Source organism: Mugil cephalus, chromosome 2 (assembly GCF_022458985.1).
Source record: "Mugil cephalus isolate CIBA_MC_2020 chromosome 2, CIBA_Mcephalus_1.1, whole genome shotgun sequence".
Classification (NCBI taxonomy): domain Eukaryota; kingdom Metazoa; phylum Chordata; class Actinopteri; order Mugiliformes; family Mugilidae; genus Mugil; species Mugil cephalus.
Genome location: NC_061771.1, coordinates 8,374,888 through 8,397,896, shown reverse-complemented (window position 1 = coordinate 8,397,896; position 23,009 = coordinate 8,374,888). Strand labels below are relative to the sequence as shown.

The window sequence follows — 23,009 nt, the reverse complement described above, 5'->3', positions numbered from 1 at the left end:
CAATCAATTGATAAGCGTTTTTTTGTTTGTTTGTTTTTTTTTTCACCGATCGACCAATCGGAGGGAGGAGGAGGCGGCTCTTCTCTTTCTGCCGCAGAGTTTGAACGTCTGCCAGCGGCGTGGGTGCTGCTCAACATCTCCTGCCAACAGGCTTCCACTTCACTTCAGCATGTCTCAGCCGTCGTGTATGTTAAAGATAGGCTGACTGTCGTGATCGTGCAGCCTCTCACCATGTCTGATACCTGGAAGTCACTCACAGCAGGTAAGAGTCAATGAACCACGTCTCTCCGAGGCTTCCACTCCCACGATGTCAGTGTCTGCGGCCAAGGTGAAACGAGGGCACGGAGTGAGTGGTTGACTCTAATGAGCGGCGGGGCAGTGGGCTGGAATGATGTTAATTGTGAAAAGCAACTCAAATGAGACATAATTAGATCACACCAAACAAGGAGGAGGCCATTCCAACACACACACACACACACACACACACACACACACACACACACACACACACACACACACACACACACACACACAGGGACACAGACATGCGCAGGACATCATCCACCCACTAACAAAGAACAATCCATCCACAGTGATAAACGAGTCTCTTCCTTCCAAGTTTCACATTGTCTCTGCGTGAATATTCAGGCTGGAGCGCACTGAACATGGACGTCGGGATTCGCTATAGCTAAGTGAGTTTATATTTTCTTCAGTTTGTGAGTGGTTTCTTGTTAGAACAGTTTTTGTTTCCTCAGGGATGCTGTAAACATTTGTGAATTTTGTGTCTTTAATGTAATTGTTATAATAATGAAGTTTTATCTGTATCTCATCACAGTCTTCATAATTTCATTGGTTTGTTTTAAATATTTGAAGCTGTTGCATATTTAATAGGGATTCTTGTGAACTGTGTACACTTTTCAGTTCATTATGTTATGTTACTATGCTTTTGAAGACGAATGCATTCTAATGTAACAGTCCTGCATTCAATCTTTGCTTCGTGAAGCTTATGTTAAGGCTTGTTTCTATCATAGACACATTTTAATCAGTGAGCTATGCTAAATAGCAGAAATACATCAATGTTTAATTCAGTCCACAAACTACATCCTACATCCTCCAAAAGGATCCTCCAGCTGAATTAACACCTTTCTGACGCTGTTTCAAGGGGAATATAATTTTCACTAGTCTTTCTGTCTGCTTGCATCTCAGCTTTGGCTTAAAAAATACTATGATATTCTACATATACTTATTTATTTCTTTTTTTGCCAAATCGAGATATGAACTTACTCATCCATCAGTTCAGACAAGAATAGATTTCAGAGGTCTCTATTTATACCCTGCAGCCTCCAACAAATATGCTGCTCATAAAGACTTCAGTTATACTGAAACATTAACGTGGTTTTAATCCAAAAAATCCAATCACGATTTTTTTATGCCCCGCTACCACTCGCTGACTCCTGACACAGATGAGGCAGCAGGTGTGGGAGAAATCTGAAGAGGTGCGTGGGCCCGTAGCGTGACCGAGACCGAGACTGAGCGGGAGATGAGGACCGTTCTCCCTGTGTGCGGGGGCAGCGATGGAGGGGAACCCCGCAGCCTCCGCAGCCGGGTGGGCAGGATGAAGAAGCTGCTGTGGCTCAGGCCTAGTCACTGTGTGGGCATCCACACGGACACGGAGCCCGGCGTGTGGCTGAGGAGCTTCCAGTTATTGGACACGGACCGACAGAATGAGGTGAGTTTGGACGAACTGTGTTTCTAGCATCGTACACAATAAACTTGTGGGATTTAATGGAGCGATGCTGCTTTTGGTGTCCTTAGCTTTTATGGAAATAATAACAATAATAATAATACAAAAAAAGTCAAAGCACCAACACACTGTAAGAACATGACTGTGACAGATCATTGTGGGAACATGAACATATTAATTTTCCTAGGTGTTACCCATTTTTTTTATGATAACAATTTTGAAAATTGTTATTACAAATCATTATGAACTCACTATATACCACTTCCTTATTTTTATTTGACCAGCAAAGATCTTCAGTTTACAGAGAAGGAAGTCCTTAAATTTCCAAAGTAAACACCAGCCAAATTTGGATGGTAGATAGTAATCATTATTTAAGTATTCTCACAGTGAATCATTTGACCTAGAAAATTCCCGGAGCCCTCATTGAAATTGACCATTTCCAGCCTAGAGTCCATGCCCTCAGTGACGTATTAGGGCTGGTCTGACTGCAGGTGTGTGCAGGTGTTTTATTTCATGGAACTTCCTCCATTGTTACATCGCCGCCGACACCCACGGCTCTTCAGTGAGAGCGAGAAGGAACTACAGCGCTGGAAAAAATCCCCTGGAAGTAGATCGTATTCCTTTTGTAGATACCAGAAGAATAAATAGTGTCAGTTCTTGAGAAGACTACATGTTTTGTCGTCCTGTGGCGGGCATGTCACCTCATCACTCATTCATGTGACTAATCACAACTAATTGGGGTGTTTTCTCAGCCCGCTCTCGACTCCTTTTGTTCAGCAATCATGGAAGTTCCATGTGGCTTTGGCCGACACAAGAGATTTATGCTGGAGCTTCAGTTCAGAGTGAGATAGAAAACTCATTAGGCAGACAAAGCTCATTCTGTCGTTTGAGTTTAATGAGCAGGGGGCGGCCTGATTTAAAGACTAGTTTACCTGTGTGTGGGCTCCAAATACGGGATGAGGGTTAATGTTTTCAGTAGCACTATAAGCTCTAAATTTATTTTAGTTGTGTTGTGTTAAAGTGGTATTTTTAGGATGACAACAGGCTTGTTTACCTTGGAATGCCACACCACGCCCCTGACAACACGCTCAAAGCTTAGAGGCTGAGGTTGAGGAAAAACTGTCCTGACTGGATTCTTTTCTAACATGAATCTGAGGTTGATAATATGTAAATGTTGGCCTAGAAACAGCTGCTTTCACCTACAGATGAGTGATCTTCCTCTAAAATAATTTAGTCTCTTCCTGTAGAGTTATCCTGTGTGTGTTTTTCTTTTCTTTTTTTGTGTAAACCTAAACATGAAAGCTGCAGGGCCTGTTTTTAGTCAAAGGATTTAAGGAAACTGGAACCGAGCCCCATTTTTTTCTTTTTTTTTTATGGTTATCATTTTCTCCACCAGATGTCACAGTACTGTCTCTTCAGGTCCTTTCCTAAATGTCCTAAAATGTCCTAAAATGTCTTCCATTATACAGTCTGCAACTAAAGCTGGAATACAACCATATATCCACAGATATATACACAGACCTAACGTTAATAAACCACAGAAATACTAAGCATTCATGATGCTTTATGTCTCTGTACTGACACAGCAGATCACTGCAGACAGTCCAGCTTCCTCTTTTGTATGAAACTTATGTGGCTATATTCACCAACATTATGATGGTTTCAGTGGCTGAGACTGCTGCCGCACATTTACCATCTGCATTAAGAAAAGAGCAGCTGTATTAAAGGGCAGTAAAACATCTTACTGTTACCTTTAAAACATTTAAGGCTGTTAGTCCACCTCCTTTTCATTCCAGGGATGTTGTGCTTACATTTATTTTAATAAAAATAAGCGCAACTTAAGCTTTAGGCGCTTAGTCTACAATGCTTTATTTATCTTTTTGTGGCTCTGTTCATTTGAAAGCCCGTTTTACTTTCGCAGAACCAGTTATTGTAACACGCATGATCATAATCATAACTCGTGATCATAATCACTTTCCGTACCTGTCTTCTCATTACTGAAAATCTGCATAACAATATCTGATGCCGTTCACCGTTTACCGCCATTGGTTAACAGCCGTGGCCACGCCCACACCTGTTCGGTAGCCACGCCCGCTGCAGTATCCCGTCCTCCTCCTCGTGCTCTCGGTGTAGATCATCTCATCTGAACCGTCAGACTGTCGCTACTCAGCTCCGACCTCTCGACTCTATTTTTTTATTTTTTATTTTTTTCTACCATTAATGCTCAACAATGAAAGCTCTTCAGACTGACGCGAGGTGTCGGAGGACGGAGCTAAATCCTTAACTGAGTTTACACACACAGGAGGATCTGTTCTCCGGATAAACATGGGCAAATGGCAGTTATCGATGGTAGGTTCACTTAACTCATTCTGATTCCCTGATTAACTGGACGGAGCTGGGTATCTGTTTTTTTTAGTGTACTCTCATCCTCATGTGAATTTAATTGTGTGTTTGTCTGTGGCCACCGGGACAAACTGATAATGGTTTCATTCAGTGCAGGGCGTGTAATCCACCAGTGACACTATAGTTTCTGTCCTGTGATATTCAAGCTCGATCTTTCTGCTATTGTTACACATATTGTTGTGCTTAATAACACTGATTACATATGACCTGCATGGGCTCATGTTTCTGTGCAGTCATTGAGTCTCAGGTCAGGACTATGACTCGAACCAGCTGAGCTCTGGTCTGCTTCACTTCCACTTCAACAGAAACTCATATTTGGGCTTAGAAGTGTTATTTCTGACTTTATTACAAATCCTTTCAATGATTTATCGTTTTCTTAGATTGATTGGTGATTGCTGTGCTATTCTAGTTCTCTCTGTGGCAAACATTAGTTTTAGATCTTTGTTGAGTTGCTGCGTCTAAACGGGCTGGGACATATATATGGATTTACTTAATGCATTAGTGCTTACTGTCTACCATTAGATTAAAATAACCAAAATATCATGTAAATGTATTTGTGTCCTCAGTTTGTGTAATAATAATTTGTATGTAAAATACCATTTATGGGAAAACAATCTCTGTTACAACCTGAAATATTCACTGCTCTGAATTAATGGAATAAATCTATACAAAGTATCACAATTACTAAAGAGAAAAATAAATCACTGCTTCTCTCTACAGTTTTACATTAGAATACAAAGAAGGAAATTCAGTTTTAAATTGTGTTATGCCGTGGCTCTGTTAACTGAGTGTCAGTGAGTGCTTCTCCATCCAGTCACTGGTCCAGTCAACAGGTGTTTGCCTGTGTCAGATTTTAAGGCTGGGTCACAAGCAGCATCTCAAGAATGAAGTTCATCGACTTTAGATGGTTCACGCTCCAGTCTGAGGGCCTGCTGCAGATATGAGTGTTCACACAGCTGAAATCTTTAGTATGAGTCAGTGTTGGTGTGATGTCATCTAAGCAAGCGATTAAATTAAGCTTATATTAAAGACTGTTAATATAGACTGTTAATTGCTGAGTTTATAGAGGCAGAATAGAAGCCGATAACATTTGTTTTACATGGGTCATTATTTATAAGACGACTGAACTGTCCCCCTGCAGGACCCGGTTCAGGAGTGGGGTGAGGAGGAGGAGGACGGAGCCGTGTTCGGCATCACGCTGCGCAGGGAGCCCGTCCTGCCCAGCTCGGAGGAGTCACCGACTGCCTTCAGCTGCGTCCAGTACCACACGGTGAAGGTGCGCAGGTTGAAGGCCGCCACCTTGGAGCGCCTGGTCGCCCACCTGCTGGACCTTGAGCACCGGGAACCGGACTTCCTCCCTGTGTTCCTCTCCACCTACAGGGCCTTCACCTCCGCCAGCGCCCTCATCGAGCTGCTGTTTCAGAGGTGAGAGCCCGTCCGCGGATCAGATCATTGTCGAGAGGAGTATCTGTCTGTCTTGCCGTACTCCTGCCGCATGTTCCGTTTTAGTTTTTCAAACAGAGCCAGGAGTTTCCGCTTGTTTCCAGTCTTTATGCTGAGCTAAACTAACTGGCTGTGGCGGTCGCGTCATGTTTACCACACGCAGAAATGAGAATGGTGTCGTTCTCAGCTGACTCTTGGCACCAAAGCAAACGTGTGCAGCCAATTTATGTTTGCTGTATCCAGTGAAAAATAACTTATTCAGATTTAAAATGAACTTGTTTAGATAAAAGGAGGAGGTTAATATTTACTTTACAACTCAATGATTTATTATTCTAGTGCTATTTTTAGAAAGAAGAGTTTTCACAACGTGCCAGAGGCTCTGATTGGTTTTTAAAGAACATGAGACAGCTGTTGAACACTCGCTTTAAGGTGCACCGCCTATTAATAAAGCAAGCATCCACTGAAGCGGGGCGGGTGTTGTTGTCAAGTGCTTAAAAAAGCTGTTGCACCCTTTGTTCCATTCCCAGGTGTTCATGACTACACCCTCCACACCCAGCGGTGCACCTGAATTAAACATTGCCCAGAATTACTTGAAACAATATTTTAAAAATGATACATAGCAGCTCCCTGGTTGTTATCCCCTATTAAGCATTAAAAAGGCACGGCTCACCTTTCCTGCAAATGGCTGCCTGTGTGAAACTGACAAATAGTGCTTCAACGCAACAGCACCGGTGGCCACAAACAGTCACCCTCATATCTGCAGTGCAGGTGGCAACAGCTTTTCCTGAGTTCAGCCTTCAGCCTTTCGTTATCGTTTGTAAAACTTCAGTCGGGTTCCTACAAACCAGACGTCACAACGCGGAGTTTCACTTTTACTGCACATTTATTTTATGATGTCTTTCCTAATCCCAGGAGGAGATGTGTATCTATGACAAGGCCACAGAGTCTCCGCAGGGATTCGGAGCGTTGTCAGACATTTCCACAGGATGAGTAGTTTAGGAGGTTCAGCCCTAGGACTTCTGTTGTTTACAGGATGTATTCTTCGCCAACAGTGTCCCTACATGCGGTGGTAATCTTTTAATTCAAAACTTTTTTTTTGGAACTTTTTTCCTTGTCAATGTATAAACACAATACACAGGGGAGAAAAAAAGGACACGCAAACGAAAACAAACATCAGAAAAAGAACGCGCTGGATTGATATGCCTCTTGAAATCTTATCTTATGAGTCAGTTGTTCCATAACATGTATCTCGTTCAACATTTTCAACCAGTCTTCCTGTGTCGGTGGGTCAGACTTGTTCAATTCAAAATGTAGCTGATTAAGTAAGTGTCTTTCCTTTTTTCCTCTACAGAGAGGACTCAATAGCTAACCTGGATAACACCGTGTGCCGTCGCAGGTGAGTGCAGTCATTTTGGTGATTGGATTTAATGGAGTGAAATTAAAACAAACAGACCCGCTGTTCTTCAGGTCTCTTTTAATCTCAGTAGGATCAATGCGGGCAAGAAAATCTAACAGTTCCTTCTCTCATATCTCAGTACCTTACACCCAGTGATCCGGCTGTGGCTGGAGGAACACAGTGAGGACTTTCATGAGCGTCCTCAGTACCAGTCCCTCCGGCTGTTGTCTGTCCACTTGCGCGGACGCCTCTGCTTCAGACGCTTGGCTCAGTCTGCCGAGGCCCTGCTGAAGAGGTTCCAAGAACAGGGTACAGTGGCCATGCATGATTTATTTAGACATCCCCAGACACGCTATAATCAGTGGAAATATTCTCTCCTATTAATCCAAAGATGAAGTGAATCTGGACAGGCAGAACTGATCATTTTGATGAAAAACAAACAAATCTATTCTGTCTTTTCTGTCTTGTACTGGTTCAGGTTGATGAATGTTTTTTTTTTTTTTGTGCCTGTTGGGAAACTTGTTTTGATGTAATTTATGATTTGGTTTTATTTGACAGATTGTGCGCAGTCTGCGTCAGAGCAGGACAGTGAATTATTGCAACAGGAGAACAGAGATCAGGAGGATGGAGGAGATTCATTCACAAAGGAGGAAGACAAATACACCTTTATGGGCTTCTCTGTGACAGACGTGGCAGAGCAGCTCACCAGACTGGACGCCGTAGGTTTCGTTTGCGACAGCCCGCTGTGTTGCTTAGTTGGTGCGTGATTGCCGCAATACTGAACGTTTTCTCATCTCATTTCGCAGGAACTGTTTGTCAAAGTGGTGCCCTTCCACTGTCTGGGCTGCGTCTGGTCCCAACGTGACAAGAAAGAAAACCGAAACCTGGCACCGACGGTCCGCGCCACCATCTCCCAGTTTAACGCGGTCACCAACCGTGTCATCACGTCGCTCCTCTGCCCGTCCTCGCCAAGCCCTTCCACTTCCTCTCCCCTCTCATCGCCCTGCGTGTCCTCTGCCTTCCTGTACCCCTCCACTGCCCCGAACTCACCTCGCGGCTCCCACACCAGTCCAGTCCACAGAGCGCGCGTCATCGAGAGGTGGATCGCCATCGCACAGGTTCAGAAAACGTTTGGCACGTATTGAGTGACGTATGTGATTGTGACCGCCTAAACCTAATGTAACTTTATCACGTGCCTCTGCAGGAGTGCAGACAGCTGAAGAACTTTTCCTCCTTGAAGGCCATCCTGTCGGCCCTGCAGTCCAACGCCGTGTATCGCCTCAAGAAGACCTGGGCTGCTGTCAGCAGGTTAACACACGTTTACATCAAGTGTAACTGAAAACGGTCTTTTGTCAAGTGAAACTGCTTCATGCTTCTGAATCGAGTGAATATTGAATCAGAATGAGAAAGACATCTGTTTCTTTTCAGGGAAAGCATGACCACCTTTGATCACCTGTTGGAAACTTTCCCCGATGAGAATTGTGTCCTGACCAGCAGAGAGATCCTAGTGGAGGTAATACAGTGTGTGAGAATGTGGAAAAAGATCTGTATCACATATAATACATCTAATAAGATGTAACATCAGAATAAATGTAATTGATCTAAGATCTCTACCAGCTCTGGTTTAAAACCAAAAAGCGTTAAAGGCAACGTAGCGCCTTGTTGGAGTTCTTCATGCTTCTGTAACTTCTGCTAAACTCCATGTCCTCTCTTTATGGTTTACAAAGGGTGCATGGTGTGAAATGCTACACATGACTCACAAATCTGTTGCGCACAAGTGGCCTCTAATAATGTGTTGTAAGAGTGAAAGTCTTCTCAGTGTCCATTCACCTGCCACTCTTGTGCTTTTTGTTCTGAGATCCATTGACTGTGGAAAACAACTGATATGAATGTGTATTTAGTGATACGGCTTTTATCACCAACCTGCTCAATATAGATTAAAGAGAAAGGCAGTTGTGAGTGGCCAACACCAATAAAACTGCACATAGAGGCAGCTGATAGGGGTAGCGATACTAATCAGCATTCATTAGTATACTAAGTACACACTAGCTAAGGGATTGCTTTCCAACACAAAGTTGTCACCAAGCCAGAGCTGGAGAAACACCCACACCCACACACCCACACAATACCCTGTCTGGATGTACTCGACCCTGAAAAGGACTATTATATAACATCTCTGTATTGTATACTGTATATTATTTTGACCTGTCAATGTTGCATCCACTTTCTCCAGGAAGGAAGTAATCCAGACGGCAGTGCCACCCCCGGCTCCAAATCTCCCCGACTCTGCTCCGAGTCCAGGCAGACGGTAAGAACGTGGTTGCCATGTTGTTTGGAAATTACCTTGAGGTTACTCAATTTCACCCAAATGAAAATGACCAGTGGAATAAACAGACAAAGATAAATGAAAAGCTGAGACTTTTTTTTTGTCCTCATCATCAATTCTACTTCCTCAATAAAACCACATGTTTTCCGGCTAAAATTCTCTCCCAAAAATAAACTCCAGGTTCCCTCTTCTGTTTAAGTCTGAACATTTAAAGGAAAATATTTCAGCTCAGGTGACCCTTGGTACCCCCTCCCTCCCCCGCCCTTCGCTCTTAAACTGGGAAGGATATAAAAGCAAACATGTGTGCAGTGTTTCCCACAGTTCATTTGTTTACTTAGTGCGGGTGGGACTGTTTAAAGTGTGTTTTATACCCCCCATATTCAGTTCAAAACTGATGGCTGAGTATAAATGTCGACATCAGCTGTATTTCTGCGATATTTATTGACATATATTTCACAGCTTGATATCCTGTTGTCTGTTACATCTGGCTCATTCAAAACTAACAACCCATCTCCTATCATCACACTAGTTAATTATTGGACATAAATGTAACATTCCTATATGTATATGTTTTAAAATTGTCTTTATCACGGTCTTCAGAACTTGAACAGTGGTGTTGTGCCGTACCTGGGCACCTACCTGACCGTCCTCACCATGCTAGATACAGCACTGACAGACACCGTGGAGGTGAGACCTTTATTTATTCTTAGTCACGGTACTTTAGTGGGTTTATGATCCCATGTAACAGTGGTTCCTTTCCCCTTTTCTTTTTTTCCACACAGGGTGGCCTCATCAACTTTGAGAAACGCAGACGGGTAGGTGTCACCCCCTAGTGGTGCCTTTCGTGTACAATATCTATCGTTGGTATACAGTATTTTTTACGAGCTGCCTTACTGTTTTACTGTTTGGTCTGATCCGTGTTTTATTGTACCTTTTTAGGAGTTTGAGATTATCTCTCAGATTCGGCAGCTCCAGGCTTCTTGTTGTCACTACAACCTTCCAGTCGACCATCGCATCACCTCCTGGCTGCAGTCGCACACGCTGCTCACAGACCAGGAGAGGTGAGACACACACCGAAGCCAAGCACTATACTGTAATGATTAAAAAAAACGCTCAGTAAATCACAGTTTATCTGTTCCTGCCTTATATAGCTATGAACTATCTCGTGAACTGGAACCTCCAGTTGACCCCTGTCCCAACTCTCCCAACTCTTGGAGCAGTCGACTCATCACAAGGAAACTCGCCACGTAAGTGCTTTAGATCGGGTTAATATAAAACCTGTTGGAGGTATTTACTTACTGTGTTAATTACTAAATGTTTTATTAGCATCAGTGAACGGTTACATTATATCATGGGATGTGATTTCTGTAGTTAAGATAAATTAAAGGACAGACTGGTGACTTGGCCAAGTGTTTAAAAAAAGGCTGAATGTGTTTATTCAGGCTGCGAACGTCCGGTGACAGCTCCCTCAGGAAGACCCATGCCGACCAGATCAGCGTGTCGTCTTCTGGCTCCAGCAGTTCAGACATGGAGGACCTCTCTGCTCCTCAGCCCTCCCCTCTCAGACTCAAACTCAAGGTAGGAGCGCTGGTCCCCACCTTCATACAGTCAGACCGTATGAAGGTCAAAACACACAACGTTCATTCTTTCCTCTCTCCTCTCCTCTCAGTCTCTCTCGGGCTCCCTTCACAACGTTGCAGAAGACTTCTCCTCCAGCTCCATGTCCTCTTCCTCCTCTCGGAGCCTCTCCAGCTCATCCTGCAGCTCCTCGCATCCAGATCTCAGCTCTTCATCTCTGGTGCTGAGCCCTGAATCGTCATCGTCATCGCCATCAACCAGCCGCTCGTCTCAGACTGTGCAGCCCGTTTACAACAAGCAGATTGCAGACTTGTGTATCGTCAGGGTCAGCGTGGAGTCTGTCAGCAATGGAAACGTCTACAAGAGCATACTGGTAAGTTTTGTCATCTGCTGTGCACGCACTTCAGATGTCATCTACACTGTTGTAAGTCAAATGTAGGTTCAAAACTGATGATAAACTATATGTACAAAAATAATAATAATTTGGTTGGATTTTAACGCCTGTTTCCTCTTTAGCTGACGAGTCAGGATCACACACGTCAGGTGGTTCAGAGAGCTCTTGAAAAACACAACATGGAGGACATCAGCTGCAACGACTTCAGCCTCTACCAGAAGCTCAACAATGGAAAAGGTGAATGCCCCCCTCAAAACGCTGAACGTGTGCCGTTTACATTTTGTGCTTGTGATCAAATACAACACAAGTGCATACCATGTAAAAGGTTGTAAAAAGACAAATTGGTCGTTGTAATGAGGAAAATCAACTTTGAAAATGTTCCATAAACTGAAACAAATAATTGATTTAACTCTGCAATTAAGACAATGTATTGCAGTTCCTTCACTCACACAGCTCTCCCTAAATTATAATAGAGAAATATCATCTGGAAAACAAGTTTTGTTCACATCTGAAAGTAACTTTCTGTATTAATCTGAGAGCTGGTGTAGAACCAGATACAGCAGGTGTAGTGAAACTAAAGAACAACAATTCATCACTCATCCCTCTTTTTGCCGCAGAGCTCCAGATTCCTGACAAAGCCAACGTGTTTTATGCCATGTGCACGTCTGCCAACTACGACTTTGTCCTGCGCCAGCGCTGGAGGAGCCATGGGAGACATCTTGGCTCTTCCTCCAGCCCCGGAGCTCAGCGTGGGAGCCGCTGCTCCAAGTGAAAACCATCTCCTGGTCTCGGTTGAATGACTGGCACACCTCTAGAAGTAAGAGGAACCGCTCATCTGCAACAACGGCCCAACTACTCATCTGTGGCTGTTTGTCCACCACGAGACTGTGACGAGAGCAGCTCCACCACAAAGACTCCTCAGACCTTGACTGAAGAAATAACCTGGAGGAGTTCTCATCAGGATGAAGTCTTCGCAAGGAGGAACGTGTTGACACAGCAGTTATTCTGTAACGTTTGAAGAGTTTAAAGGAAATGTCCATATATTCATAAAAGAGGCGAAAAAGAACAACCACTGTCATACGTTTGAAGGATGAAGGATCCTTCCTCATGGATCATAGCACTTTCTCTGCAGGTGTTTATTCACATCAGGAGCAGCTGGTCGACGCAACAGTCCTGCGTTCAAACTCTACACATCCATGTGGCCGTGTGGCTACAGAATCAGACGGTGTCCACTGGTTGACATGACACTTTCCCTTCAGCCAGTTTGTCTGAACACATGGCAGGAGGCTGCTGACTTTCTCAGCCACAGGGAACAGAACGAAGGAAATCTAATCAGGATGACTAAATATGGGGTGTTTGCACTTAGCTGATGAGTGAGCATTCCCGACCATATCTGGGTCGAGTGAAATCGGTCTGATTTCAGTCATGCTGAGTGCATTAGAGAACGTCAGATGGTGCGTGTAAAGCAGGGTTTGGTCCCAGAAACGTTCTGTAATAAGTATTCATTTGTCTTCTAGTTAAAGATTTAAATGTTTTAAATGTAACTTGATTCAATTTTATGAACTTAAATTATTTAATGCGTTTCAGTATTCAGCTTTTAGAGCTAAGGTGGCATGATTATACTGTTTTTCTGTGTCTGTTCATTCACCGTCCGCCCTCCAGTCTTCAATGATATGCTCTTTTCTGACATGAATGTCTTTAGGTCGCTTCAGTTCTCATAAGCTCGACTCAAGTGTGTTTCAAATTGAATGAAGAAAGCAGTCGCGGTGAAATGAAGGAGACTTTTTATATAGAGAGTATAAAGAGTATATTACATATGTTTAATCTAAGTGGCCTTGTCTGGATGTTTGCCTTTATGTCTGAGGTTTAAAGGCTCAATGCCGACATAAAATACTGCAGTAGTGTTCCTCTCCACAGGCTGCTCACGGACGTCTGTTATCCTGTGCAATTAACTACAGTGAGTGATATTTAGCTCACCTCTCCTGCCTCACCCCGACTGAGATTCATATGAAGGATGGTTCTCGTATGTGGAAATGAAGTGTCCCGGCATGTGAATTAAACGAGCTTCTCTGTGATACGAAATCCTCTATGAAACTGACAAGGGCAGCTTTTTTTTGGAAGTAGTAAAAGTGAAGATCGCTTTATATATTTACTTTCAGTCAACAAATGACACACAGAGATTAATATCCCTGTTTAAATTTAACGGGGGGAAAAAATAATAATAATTTGCACACTGGTGATGTCTGTCTTCAGTTTTGTGCAGGATTTTGCGTCGCTGAGTTCATGTTGAAAGCTGCTGTAGGTCGGTAACTGAAGGTCTGACGGCTGCGGTCGATGAAGGAGATGTCACAGCGTTGGTCCGTCACGCGCAGGCTTTCGTGTTGTGTGTGAAATGCCATTGAAGTTAACATTACTGTCTCAAACTGTGTTTGACCTTTTTCAACAGATTATTTTAATTGAAGCACTTGCTGTATATAACTAGTATTAAATGTCCACTAATAAAGTAAATCTATTTATCACATAACGCTGTGATGGTTTTCTTGATCAAAATGCACCAAACATGATCGAATGTGACTCTGATAAACTCAACACAAATATCATCCCAGTTACTACTATCACTTAATCTTCACTAGGGTCATGGGGGTCAGCTGTCATTGGGTGAGAGGCGGGGTACACCCTGGACAGGTCACCAGTCTATCACAGGGCTAACACAGAGACAAACAATCATTCGCACTCTCAGGGTCAATTTAGAGTCAACGTTCAGTCTAAGGAACATGTCTTTGGAGGTGGGAGGAAAGCCACGCAGACACAGGGAGAACATGCAAACTCCACCCAGAACCCAGTCCTTCTCACTGGGAGGCATCAGTGCTACCCCCCCCCACCCCCCCCAATCCCCCGAAACAGAAATACAAAACTAAAATCAATATTTTGTGTGACACCTATAAACACGTGATCCAATATATTTATTTATAAACCACTTTATAAACCAAGTAATTTAATTACCAGAAATATGTGCTTCCACAAGCTGAAATATGACTTGTTTTTAAAAGCTCATGAATTGTTTGTGTTGCCCTGGTGATGCAGAAGAAAACGCTTGGGAGCAGTAATTGAAACCATCCGCATAAATAAAGTTAGAGTCGTAGGGGACCACTAGGGGGAGCTAGACGCGAAGACTTTGAATGAGTTGCCCGCCTCGGTTCTTTCCAAAGATAAACAACTGGTTTATCCTTCAGTCAAACATCAAGGGCTTTTGGCCGTGACCTACATTTTGTGACATTTAAGACAAGTTAAGATAAATTATATGAAATAAGCAAAGTAGAGATGAGAGTAAATCAGCAGACTGAGCCGCTGTTTAAATGCAGATGAAAGCCCGTGGGGAGTTAAGTGAACTGGGTATTTGTCCCGCCTCTGCAGCCTGAGGAGGCGTTGAACCACAGGTCAGAGTTCACAGTGACAGATGGGGTTGTGACCTGTCTGGCCAGTTCTGCTTTCTGCCCCAGGAATTGTTCTGAACTTCCCTTTTATCTGCAAACACCACTAGCAGTCCTGTTGAATATGTTAATTTGTTTTGTGTCTTAATTCCCATTTCTACACCAACAGACCCACCTTTCATATCTGTTAAAATAACAGAAACCGAGATATGATCTCTTGATCAGAGGAGCCTTTTCCTCACCTGTGGTTCCTTGTCGGACCCCAAGGCCTCACGCTAATTGATTCTCGACGCTGTCCAGTGTGCACGGTTCATTTCAGATCGCTTTCCTCATCTAAACTTGTTTAATTAATTGACAAGCCAACACTCGACTGCTATCATGTGAGAGCTGCTATATATTAATTAGCCCCAGTTCACCTCAGGCTGTCTCACAGAAAGCCTCACTGTCTAAAATGAGTTATGCGTGACTTGTGTTTCTTTGAGTGCTTTTTTCTTTCTAATGGAAGAATCTGTGGTTTTAGTAGCAGCCCAGACTGTGGCACAAACAATGACTTGTTTGAGAGGTACACTTGGGTCATTTGGGTGCAAAATATATCCACCTGGATGGAAAACAAACACTGAAAAACTCTGAAACGTTCTTTTAATCATCATTTCAATGCATATGAATACACATTTTGTATTGTGTGAATGTGTCTGTGTTCTGCAAATATGAATTGTGCCACAGTTTTTGTTTCTGGTGCGCCAGTTATCAGTGATTTATACTACATAATGATACTTAGAAAATAAATAACACAATTACTAAATAAATAAAGTGATGGTTTCATTTGTTTGCACTTCTCATTTTTTGTTCCAAATATGGAGACTGCGCTTTAAAAAGGGCTGTGAGCTATGTGTCAAAATGTGTTTAAAAAAAACATGTCACGCACCACCAACTCCTCCTCATTGTGTCAGTACTGTATATGAGTTGCATGCCTCAGCTGAGAACGATAAACAGCAGCTAATCACAGATTAGCGTGTTTTTTGCATGTGAAACAGAGACTTTTGTGTGAGTGCGTTACAGTATGCAGGCATGTGACATGTGCAAACGTTTGTTTAGAGTGTGTTTTGAGTCATGCAGATATGTAGTTCAGTAGGTCAGCTAGAAAAAAAACGAGCTCACATGCTCATTTCGAATGTGTGCGCGCGCGTGCGTGCGTGTCTTGAGGACTTTGTACTTTAGCAGCTCTGTGGTGTAACAGTAGACAGATGGGAGAAATAGCTGAGACTAATCTAAGCGGGTTAATCCACTTAATAACCACTACGGAGTACTGTGGGTTACCTCGCTGCTCCTTCAACATGTTTGCCTGTCAGGCCGTTTTTAGCTCTCGATAAGTTAGAAGTTAGTGTGTGTGTGTGTGTGTGTGTGTGTGTGTGTGTGTGGAAAATGCTGACGTTAGATTATTCTGAAGAAACAGCACATTTCCTGCTTTATTTGCTGTAACTGAACGTATCAGGCTGACAGGAATATGTGTGACATGCTTACTTCAATGTCCACGCACAACTCTGTGATCATTAAGCCCTCCTTAAAGTAATTTCTGTGTAACTCGCAAGTGCCTTATGTTGTGTAGCAAATGGTGGGTGGTAAATGTAGCTTAGACATGCTTTGCAACTTTGAGCAAAATAATCTGAATATTTCCCCAATTTAGTACAAAATTCCCCTTTTCTGTCTGTGGATTGCGTCTGTTTATTGTGGACCTGCTTAGGCCTCTCTCACTGCACACAGAGTATGTGCATGTTGGGGGGTCAAGACATACATGTTAAATGCTGAATCCTTCCTCAGCTGTCTACAGCCAAAATCAATCAACAACATGACACAGCTGGAAAAAAATAACCAGTGATTTGAAACACGGCATCCACCCATTAACCATTATTTTTGACTGTGAGACAGGTCACACCCTGGACAGGTCACCAGTCCACAGGGCTAACAAGCAAACATTATTACTCACTCCTACCGCCAGTTTATTCCACTGGAACAGATAACAGACTGTAGGAGAAACACCTGGAGTACACCCATGAAGAAAAGTTACAGGCTTTCTGCAGCAAAACTAATGGTTACGGTCCACAAGTGATCAAAAGTTAAAAATACTAAGCAGAAACATGACAAAAGTCATTCTTCTCCATTTGTGTGCAATGAATTTATTATGTTGAAGATCATCGATCCAGTTTTAATTAGAAACAATATATCAGGCCTTATTTCCCCCCCTGTAAAGTGTTCCTGGAATAGCTTAGAAAAGCTTCTGTGTTTAATTAACTCTATTGATCCGTGATGTTCCAGTTAAAATATTTATGGAACAACGTGGCAGCCTGGATTTAAGGCTGCTCACTTGAGTGAGGTCTGTTCGCGTTCCTCAGCTGTTGGTAAAATGTTAATATTGTCAATCTCTTTACATGGAAGAATTCATAACGGCTGAGCTGAGTCAGTAGTCGTGGGAAACTTGTATGTCTGGACTGAATCATTCATTACGTGATTTGTGATGCAATGATCTCCAACGTCGACAAGGACCAGACTGCGATGGCTAGACGTCTGACTCAAACCATCTCATAAGTGTGCTGTACTTTTTAAAAAGTGGTCCAAGGAAGGAAAAGAGGCTGCACAGCTACAGGGACATGAGCAGCCAAGGCTCACTGATGCGCATGTTGAATAAAGGCTGGTCTATGTGGTCTGATTGAACAGACCAGCTACTGGAGATCACATTGCTGAAAAAGCCAATGGTGGCTCTGATAGAAACGTGTCAGGACACACAGTGCGTCACAGTTTGGGTTGTGTGGGACTCTGTAGCTGCAGACCAGTCAACGTGTCCATAGTGACACTGCCCACTGTTGAAACCCCAGAGCAATGGAAGAAGGTGGTCTGGTTTGATGAATCACGTTTTCTTGTGTGGTAGGAGGCACATATCACAGTAACCATATCCACATGCTGTGGACCGTAACAAGATCATCAATGTTATTCACATCGTTTCAACTCTGTTTTTATTGTTGTAACTGATTGGTGTATCTTACCATGTCTTAAACCTCCTGAGACCGTGTGTCCTCATATGGGGACATTAGGTTTTAGGATTATTGCAACTTCGTTCAGACCTGTTGTCCTCATAAATAGACCTTTGTGTACCATCTAGTGGTAGCGATGGATCGATTCACTAATCCGCGTACAAACATGAGGGTTTTCAGTTGCAACTTGTTTATTTATGCTCATTAACTTTTCTAGTTTGATATGAAACTGAAATTGAACAAATTCTATCAACAGTACCAAGCTACAACGTCACTAATTACAGGACATTGTGATTTCATTGTTTGCAATTCTGTCTTTGCACAGCCGTATTCCCTATTTAAATAAACAGTTTTATGTTTACTCTTGATGTTGACTTACATCATTGACTTACTGCATTAATAAAAATAATTGCATAATCCCAGTGTCCACATATGAGGACATTCTTTTAAAAACCTACTTCCAGTTCAAATATGAATATACAAATATGAGTTCTTGGGTTCTACTAATCCCAAATACATTGGAGAAATCAAAAATACATACCAAACTAAAGCTTGGGTCATAGGAGGAAACCTAGCCTGGCTCTCTCTTTGCCTCTGAGGCAAATTAAAACATTATTCCTGGCTTGGTAGTTCAAGAATTTAAGTGCACAACCGACATGTTGTAATTTTATAGGTGGTTATGTGTTGAACTATTTTCCAGCTGAGTGCAGTGGCTTCCTGGAGCCTTGTTGTTATTGAGATGTTGCCAGGGAACCGACAGAGACTCGCGCAACAGAGCGCAGGTAATGCTATGTGTTAAAGTAACTTATGCACTTTGATCGTAACTTACGGAGGAAAGTGTGGACTAATAATAAGCAGAGTGCTCACTTTGACGGACTGACCAGCCAAAAACTGCTCATGTTCCTGTTTTGTTCCACTTTTTTTTCCATTGTAAAATTGGATCTGTGTTGCTTCAATTTCTCAAAAGCAAAATAGATTTGTTTTGTCAAGAGTGTCTGATTTCATTTTATACAAAAAGCAGCAGGAGTTATTTTGGAAAAACCCCGCTCTAAATCGATTATGACATTTATTACAAACACAAACGGCATGTTTTTCAGCTGTCGTGCAGGAGGACCTTTGAAAACAAGTGAAGGCTCAGCAAGTAGACAAATTCAGCAGATAGATGATGAGCTTCTAAATTCAGATGCTGAAAGGGTATCAGTGTCTGAGCTCTCCATTTGGACAAACACACGCATGCACGTACGCCAGCAGCAGGCTACTTCCTGTATCACAAGGGCACAAGATATGGTAATGGGACCTGAGTGTGGTTTAGCATTGCATAACATGGAGCTGAATCATCTCTCACACACGCGGGCACCGACGCCCGCACACACACACACACACACACATACAGAGTTATTCCTAGTGGCCTACTTTCATTTCAGACATGCACAACTTTCTCATGGCCTATTTTAATGCTGTGATATAAAGGCAGTGTGTCGGACTATACGTGTACTTGTCAGTGTGTCACTGGAACTGGTCCATCGCTGCTGTGCACACGTGTACATTGACATACATTGACTGACCTATTTTACAGTGTTCGACTGAATGGGTCATGAGAGGCAACATAACTCTCTCCTGAACCGGAGCCAACCAAGCGTGTTCAACAGAGGAGTTGTTTTTCTCCCTCTTCTCAGTTTTTTTCTCTCTCTCTCTCTCTCTCTCTGCGGCGTCCTGCCGGTGTGAATCAGATTTCATATAGTGGATACAAAATACGCAGCTTTGGTTATCGCACTCTTTATTTGGTTTAATTTGAGATCTAAAAGTAAAGTCTGAGTGAGTGACTTAAGTATGCTCTTAAGTGTTCACTTAGAGAGCTTTAGACTGTCTTAGTCACGTGTCCAGTCATGCCACAAAGTTTAATCATTCATTATGTGCCTCCCAGAGTTATTTATTCTACAACAATGGCAATTACGTGTATAATACTTAAACATCTGGTTGTTTCCATCCCATCATTGTATTTTCTTTCGAATAAACACAGCACATGAAGTCCAGACTGATCCTAATAAAAACCAGACTTTTATAGGACTTTCTGTGCTTGTAGGTGCGAACGAGCTAATGGTGTGTTTTATGTGATCTGATGAGCAGCTATGAAGACTCTTTTCACGAATCACAACATGCTCAACCTTGTGATCCAGTGTTTATAAGGGCAGGAGTGACTCATGTTTGTGTCTAATAAACGCAGTACAAGAAGATCCAGTTGATCTTAATCAAAACCAGACTTTTACTGACCTTTCTGTGCATGCAGGTGCGAACAAGCTAAAGATGGTTTTAACAGGATTACATAAGCGGCTATCGTTCCTTAGTTTTTACCACAAATCAGAAAATGCGAAAGTTGCGTAATTTGCCGGGTGTGAGGACAGGAACGTTGGCTTCACTGCATTTCAGCTCATTAGACAGAGATTTCTGCAGCGGCTGTTGGTACATGACATAAGCTCACCACAATTCAAAGTGCACATCCTCTATATTGCAACTGCTGTTGTAACATGGAGGACACGTACTGACACAGAGTCTAGCGCACACTCATTGGCCTCATCCTCTTTAAGCCATCCCTTCCCCTCCCTGTGCTGTTGACCTACATACTGCAGCATCTCAGTTACATAACCAGCCAGGGCTGTTGATCACTGCAGGCAGCGCAGGGCCGACCCCTCCCCTCTTCGCTTCTTCTTTTTTTCTCTCTCTCTCTCTCCGTCAGACACACATACTCCTCACTATGACCTACCAACTATCATTTAGTTCTTCATGTCACAGGAAGTTGCCCGATGGATCATTTTTCTCTGCAGCCCTGCACAACAGGGACAGATGTTTAACGTCTCATGAGTCACTCCCAGGTGCTCTGACTCTCCTGGGAACCTCCCTGAAAGTCACGTACTAAGGGTGATGTTTACCAGGTTTCTTACCCCTCAGCTTAAACTCCATCTGGGTGATGAATTAAAAAACTAAAAAATAGTTTTTTAGTATTTTAGGTCGCTGAATCTAAACCGCCAGACTTTGGAATTTGGATTTGGATGATCCATGTGAAAATGTCACGGAGCTTTCAAATTCATAATCTCGTTAGCTCTGAGGAAGTAATGAGCCATCTGTGTGATTTATTCTGTAAATGTCAGCTTGGCGAGGCCACTAACAGAGTAACTGACCTGATCCCTCGGGCAGCTTCTTTCTGAGCAGTTTGCTCAAGTTTACACTGCGGAGGGCTGTGACATAACGCTCTCCCCTCCCTACCTTGAGTCACCCTCCCCTCCTCGCTGCCTCTTTCTTTTTCTCTCCACTCTGAATAACCCCTCTCTCTCTCCCCCCCTCCTCGCCCCCTCCGTCCTCTCCTCCTCACTGACCTACTTTTACTCCCCTGGCCCGTTTTCACAAGCCTCCACATACAAAGAAGCTCTTACTGTTCATAGATGGGCTGGGGAGGGGGCAAGAGATACATAACCGAGGGATGAAGGAGGAGGGGCGAGAAGGTGTCGGAGAGGAAATGAGGCGAGGATACTGCACAACAAAGCACTGCGGTTTCCTCAGGAATGTCACCTTGTTATGACTGGCTTGTGGGTCTGAGTGGCACGACGAGTTTCGTGTTACGATAAAGTGACAGGTCTGTCTGTGGTCAGCTGCTTCCACACATGCACATCCTTCTTCCACCGATCTGGAGCTGAGATCGTTAGTGTTGCATTCAATTTGCGTCACAATATTGCACAACACGAAGCCCAGAAAACACATTTTCACACACACTTTTTTCTTTGTTGACTTTCTCTGGCCAGGGATTCTCAAGAAACATGGGAGTATCCTTGAAATTGCAACACCTCCATATCTGATAGGCTCTCTTTCCTGTAATGGCTCTTATGTAACCCCTGTCATAGGCCGCATGCTTGGCTCATGCCAACCTGCTGCTCCTATCAGCTTTTGTTCCATTAAGGGGCAGAGTCGGTTGGGGGCTGCCGCATTCACAACGCGGATTGCTCCCAAGACACTTGTGTAACTTGTTTTTATTCAGTTGTGCGATGATACATTCTGTGGGTTTTTTCTCTCTCGCTCTCTCTCTTCATTTCTCAGACTAATACTTATCTGTTAAGTATTAGATCACGACATTGAGCAACTGTGTACTATACCAAAAACAGAAAGCAGTCCACTTTGCTAACGTTGAACAACTCGCTGACGTAGCACTGCCTGACATGTGGTTTGACCTTTACTTTCTGATGAGTTTCTGTAAAAGTCTGATGTTGCATGAATATGAGTTGGTCAAGTTGTCTCCTTGGTGATCTTCTTTTGTTTTGTGGTGCTATTAATCCATAGTTTATTTTTGGCCGTTAACAGGTAGCCAGACAACTTTGTTAGATGCCGTATACACTGACCAGGCATAACATTATGACCACCTTCCTAATATTGTGTAGGTCTCCCTTGTTCCTCCAAAACAGTTGTGGCTTGTCAGAGAATGGATGTGGGTCTTCTGGGGGTGTCCTGAGGTGTCTGGTAACAGGATGTTGTTGGTGGGGGCCTTTGAGTCCTGTGGGTTGAGGGGAGGGGCCTCTGTGGATCATCCCACAGATACTTAATCAGTTTGGATCTAGTGAATTTAGGGGCCAGGTCAACCCCTTGTGCTGTTCTTCGTGTTTTTTGAGTTGTTCCTAAACTGTTTGTTTGTGTGTGTGTGTGTCAGACTGCGTCCTGCTGTCATCAAGGAGTGTCACTGCTATGCGGTGTGTCTGGTCTAGGTGGGTGGTACGTGCCTAAGTAACTTTCATATGAATGCCAGGTACAAAGGTTTCCCAGAACACAATCTTCTACTATCAGTGGTTATAATGTTGTGGCTTATCTGTGCATAGTTGATCAGCATTAGCCTCAATCTGGAGTTGTATTCCTTGCTATATATCCAAACATCTCTGTTTATCTTATCAAAAGGGAAATGCTTGTTGGAACCTGTCCCACTGTGGTCAAAATCTTTTTGTCACATTTGTCTGTCTTTTGGGGTCGCACATAAAAATGATGTGTGGACCAAAACCTTTGCCATAAACCAAATTCAACAACACTCCTTTGTTAGTAGAGAATATTGATCAGTACTTTAGTACCTGTAGGTTACATTTTGGACTACTTCTACTACTGTAGATCCATTCGTCTTTTTTTCTTCGACGTATTTAAACTTGTTCTCGTCTTTCGAGGCATCATTTAGAAAATTTGTTTTGTTTCTATTATATTTATTGTAGTTCGTGACTGACAGCACACAAGTTTCCTCCTGTG

At 43.1% G+C, this 23,009-nt stretch overlaps 1 protein-coding gene across 3 annotated transcripts; it reads left to right on the top strand.

Annotated features, from left to right (window-relative positions):
* Nucleotides 1–94: 94 nt before the first annotated feature.
* Nucleotides 95–13,805, top strand: rgl3a (ral guanine nucleotide dissociation stimulator-like 3a). Of its 3 annotated transcripts, XM_047579549.1 has the most exons (19): nt 95–262; nt 594–692; nt 1,464–1,729; nt 5,289–5,572; nt 6,942–6,986; nt 7,126–7,295; nt 7,545–7,705; nt 7,793–8,104; nt 8,191–8,294; nt 8,415–8,499; nt 9,220–9,294; nt 9,913–9,999; nt 10,095–10,127; nt 10,252–10,373; nt 10,464–10,559; nt 10,755–10,890; nt 10,982–11,263; nt 11,407–11,521; nt 11,902–13,805. In XM_047579549.1, the coding sequence occupies exons 3-19, from the start codon at nt 1,541–1,543 to the stop codon at nt 12,054–12,056; spliced, it is 2,451 nt and encodes an 816-aa protein (XP_047435505.1). In that variant the 5' UTR covers nt 95–262; nt 594–692; nt 1,464–1,540; the 3' UTR covers nt 12,057–13,805. The 3 variants fall into 3 exon arrangements, with proteins under 3 accessions (XP_047435505.1, XP_047435506.1, XP_047435507.1); XM_047579550.1 differs by lacking the exon at nt 95–262 and having other exon boundaries at nt 573–692; XM_047579551.1 differs by lacking the exons at nt 95–262; nt 594–692; nt 1,464–1,729 and adding an exon at nt 3,649–4,093.
* Nucleotides 13,806–23,009: the final 9,204 nt, after the last annotated feature.

Coding starts and splice junctions, on each gene's coding strand:
- rgl3a (XM_047579549.1), top strand. CDS start 1,541: ATGAGGACCGTTCTCCCTGTGTGCGGGGGCAGCGATGGAGGGGAACCC. Junction 10,000..10,094: donor CACTGACAGACACCGTGGAG/GTGAGACCTTTA, acceptor TTTTCCACACAG/GGTGGCCTCATCAACTTTGA. Junction 10,560..10,754: donor ATCACAAGGAAACTCGCCAC/GTAAGTGCTTTA, acceptor GTGTTTATTCAG/GCTGCGAACGTCCGGTGACA.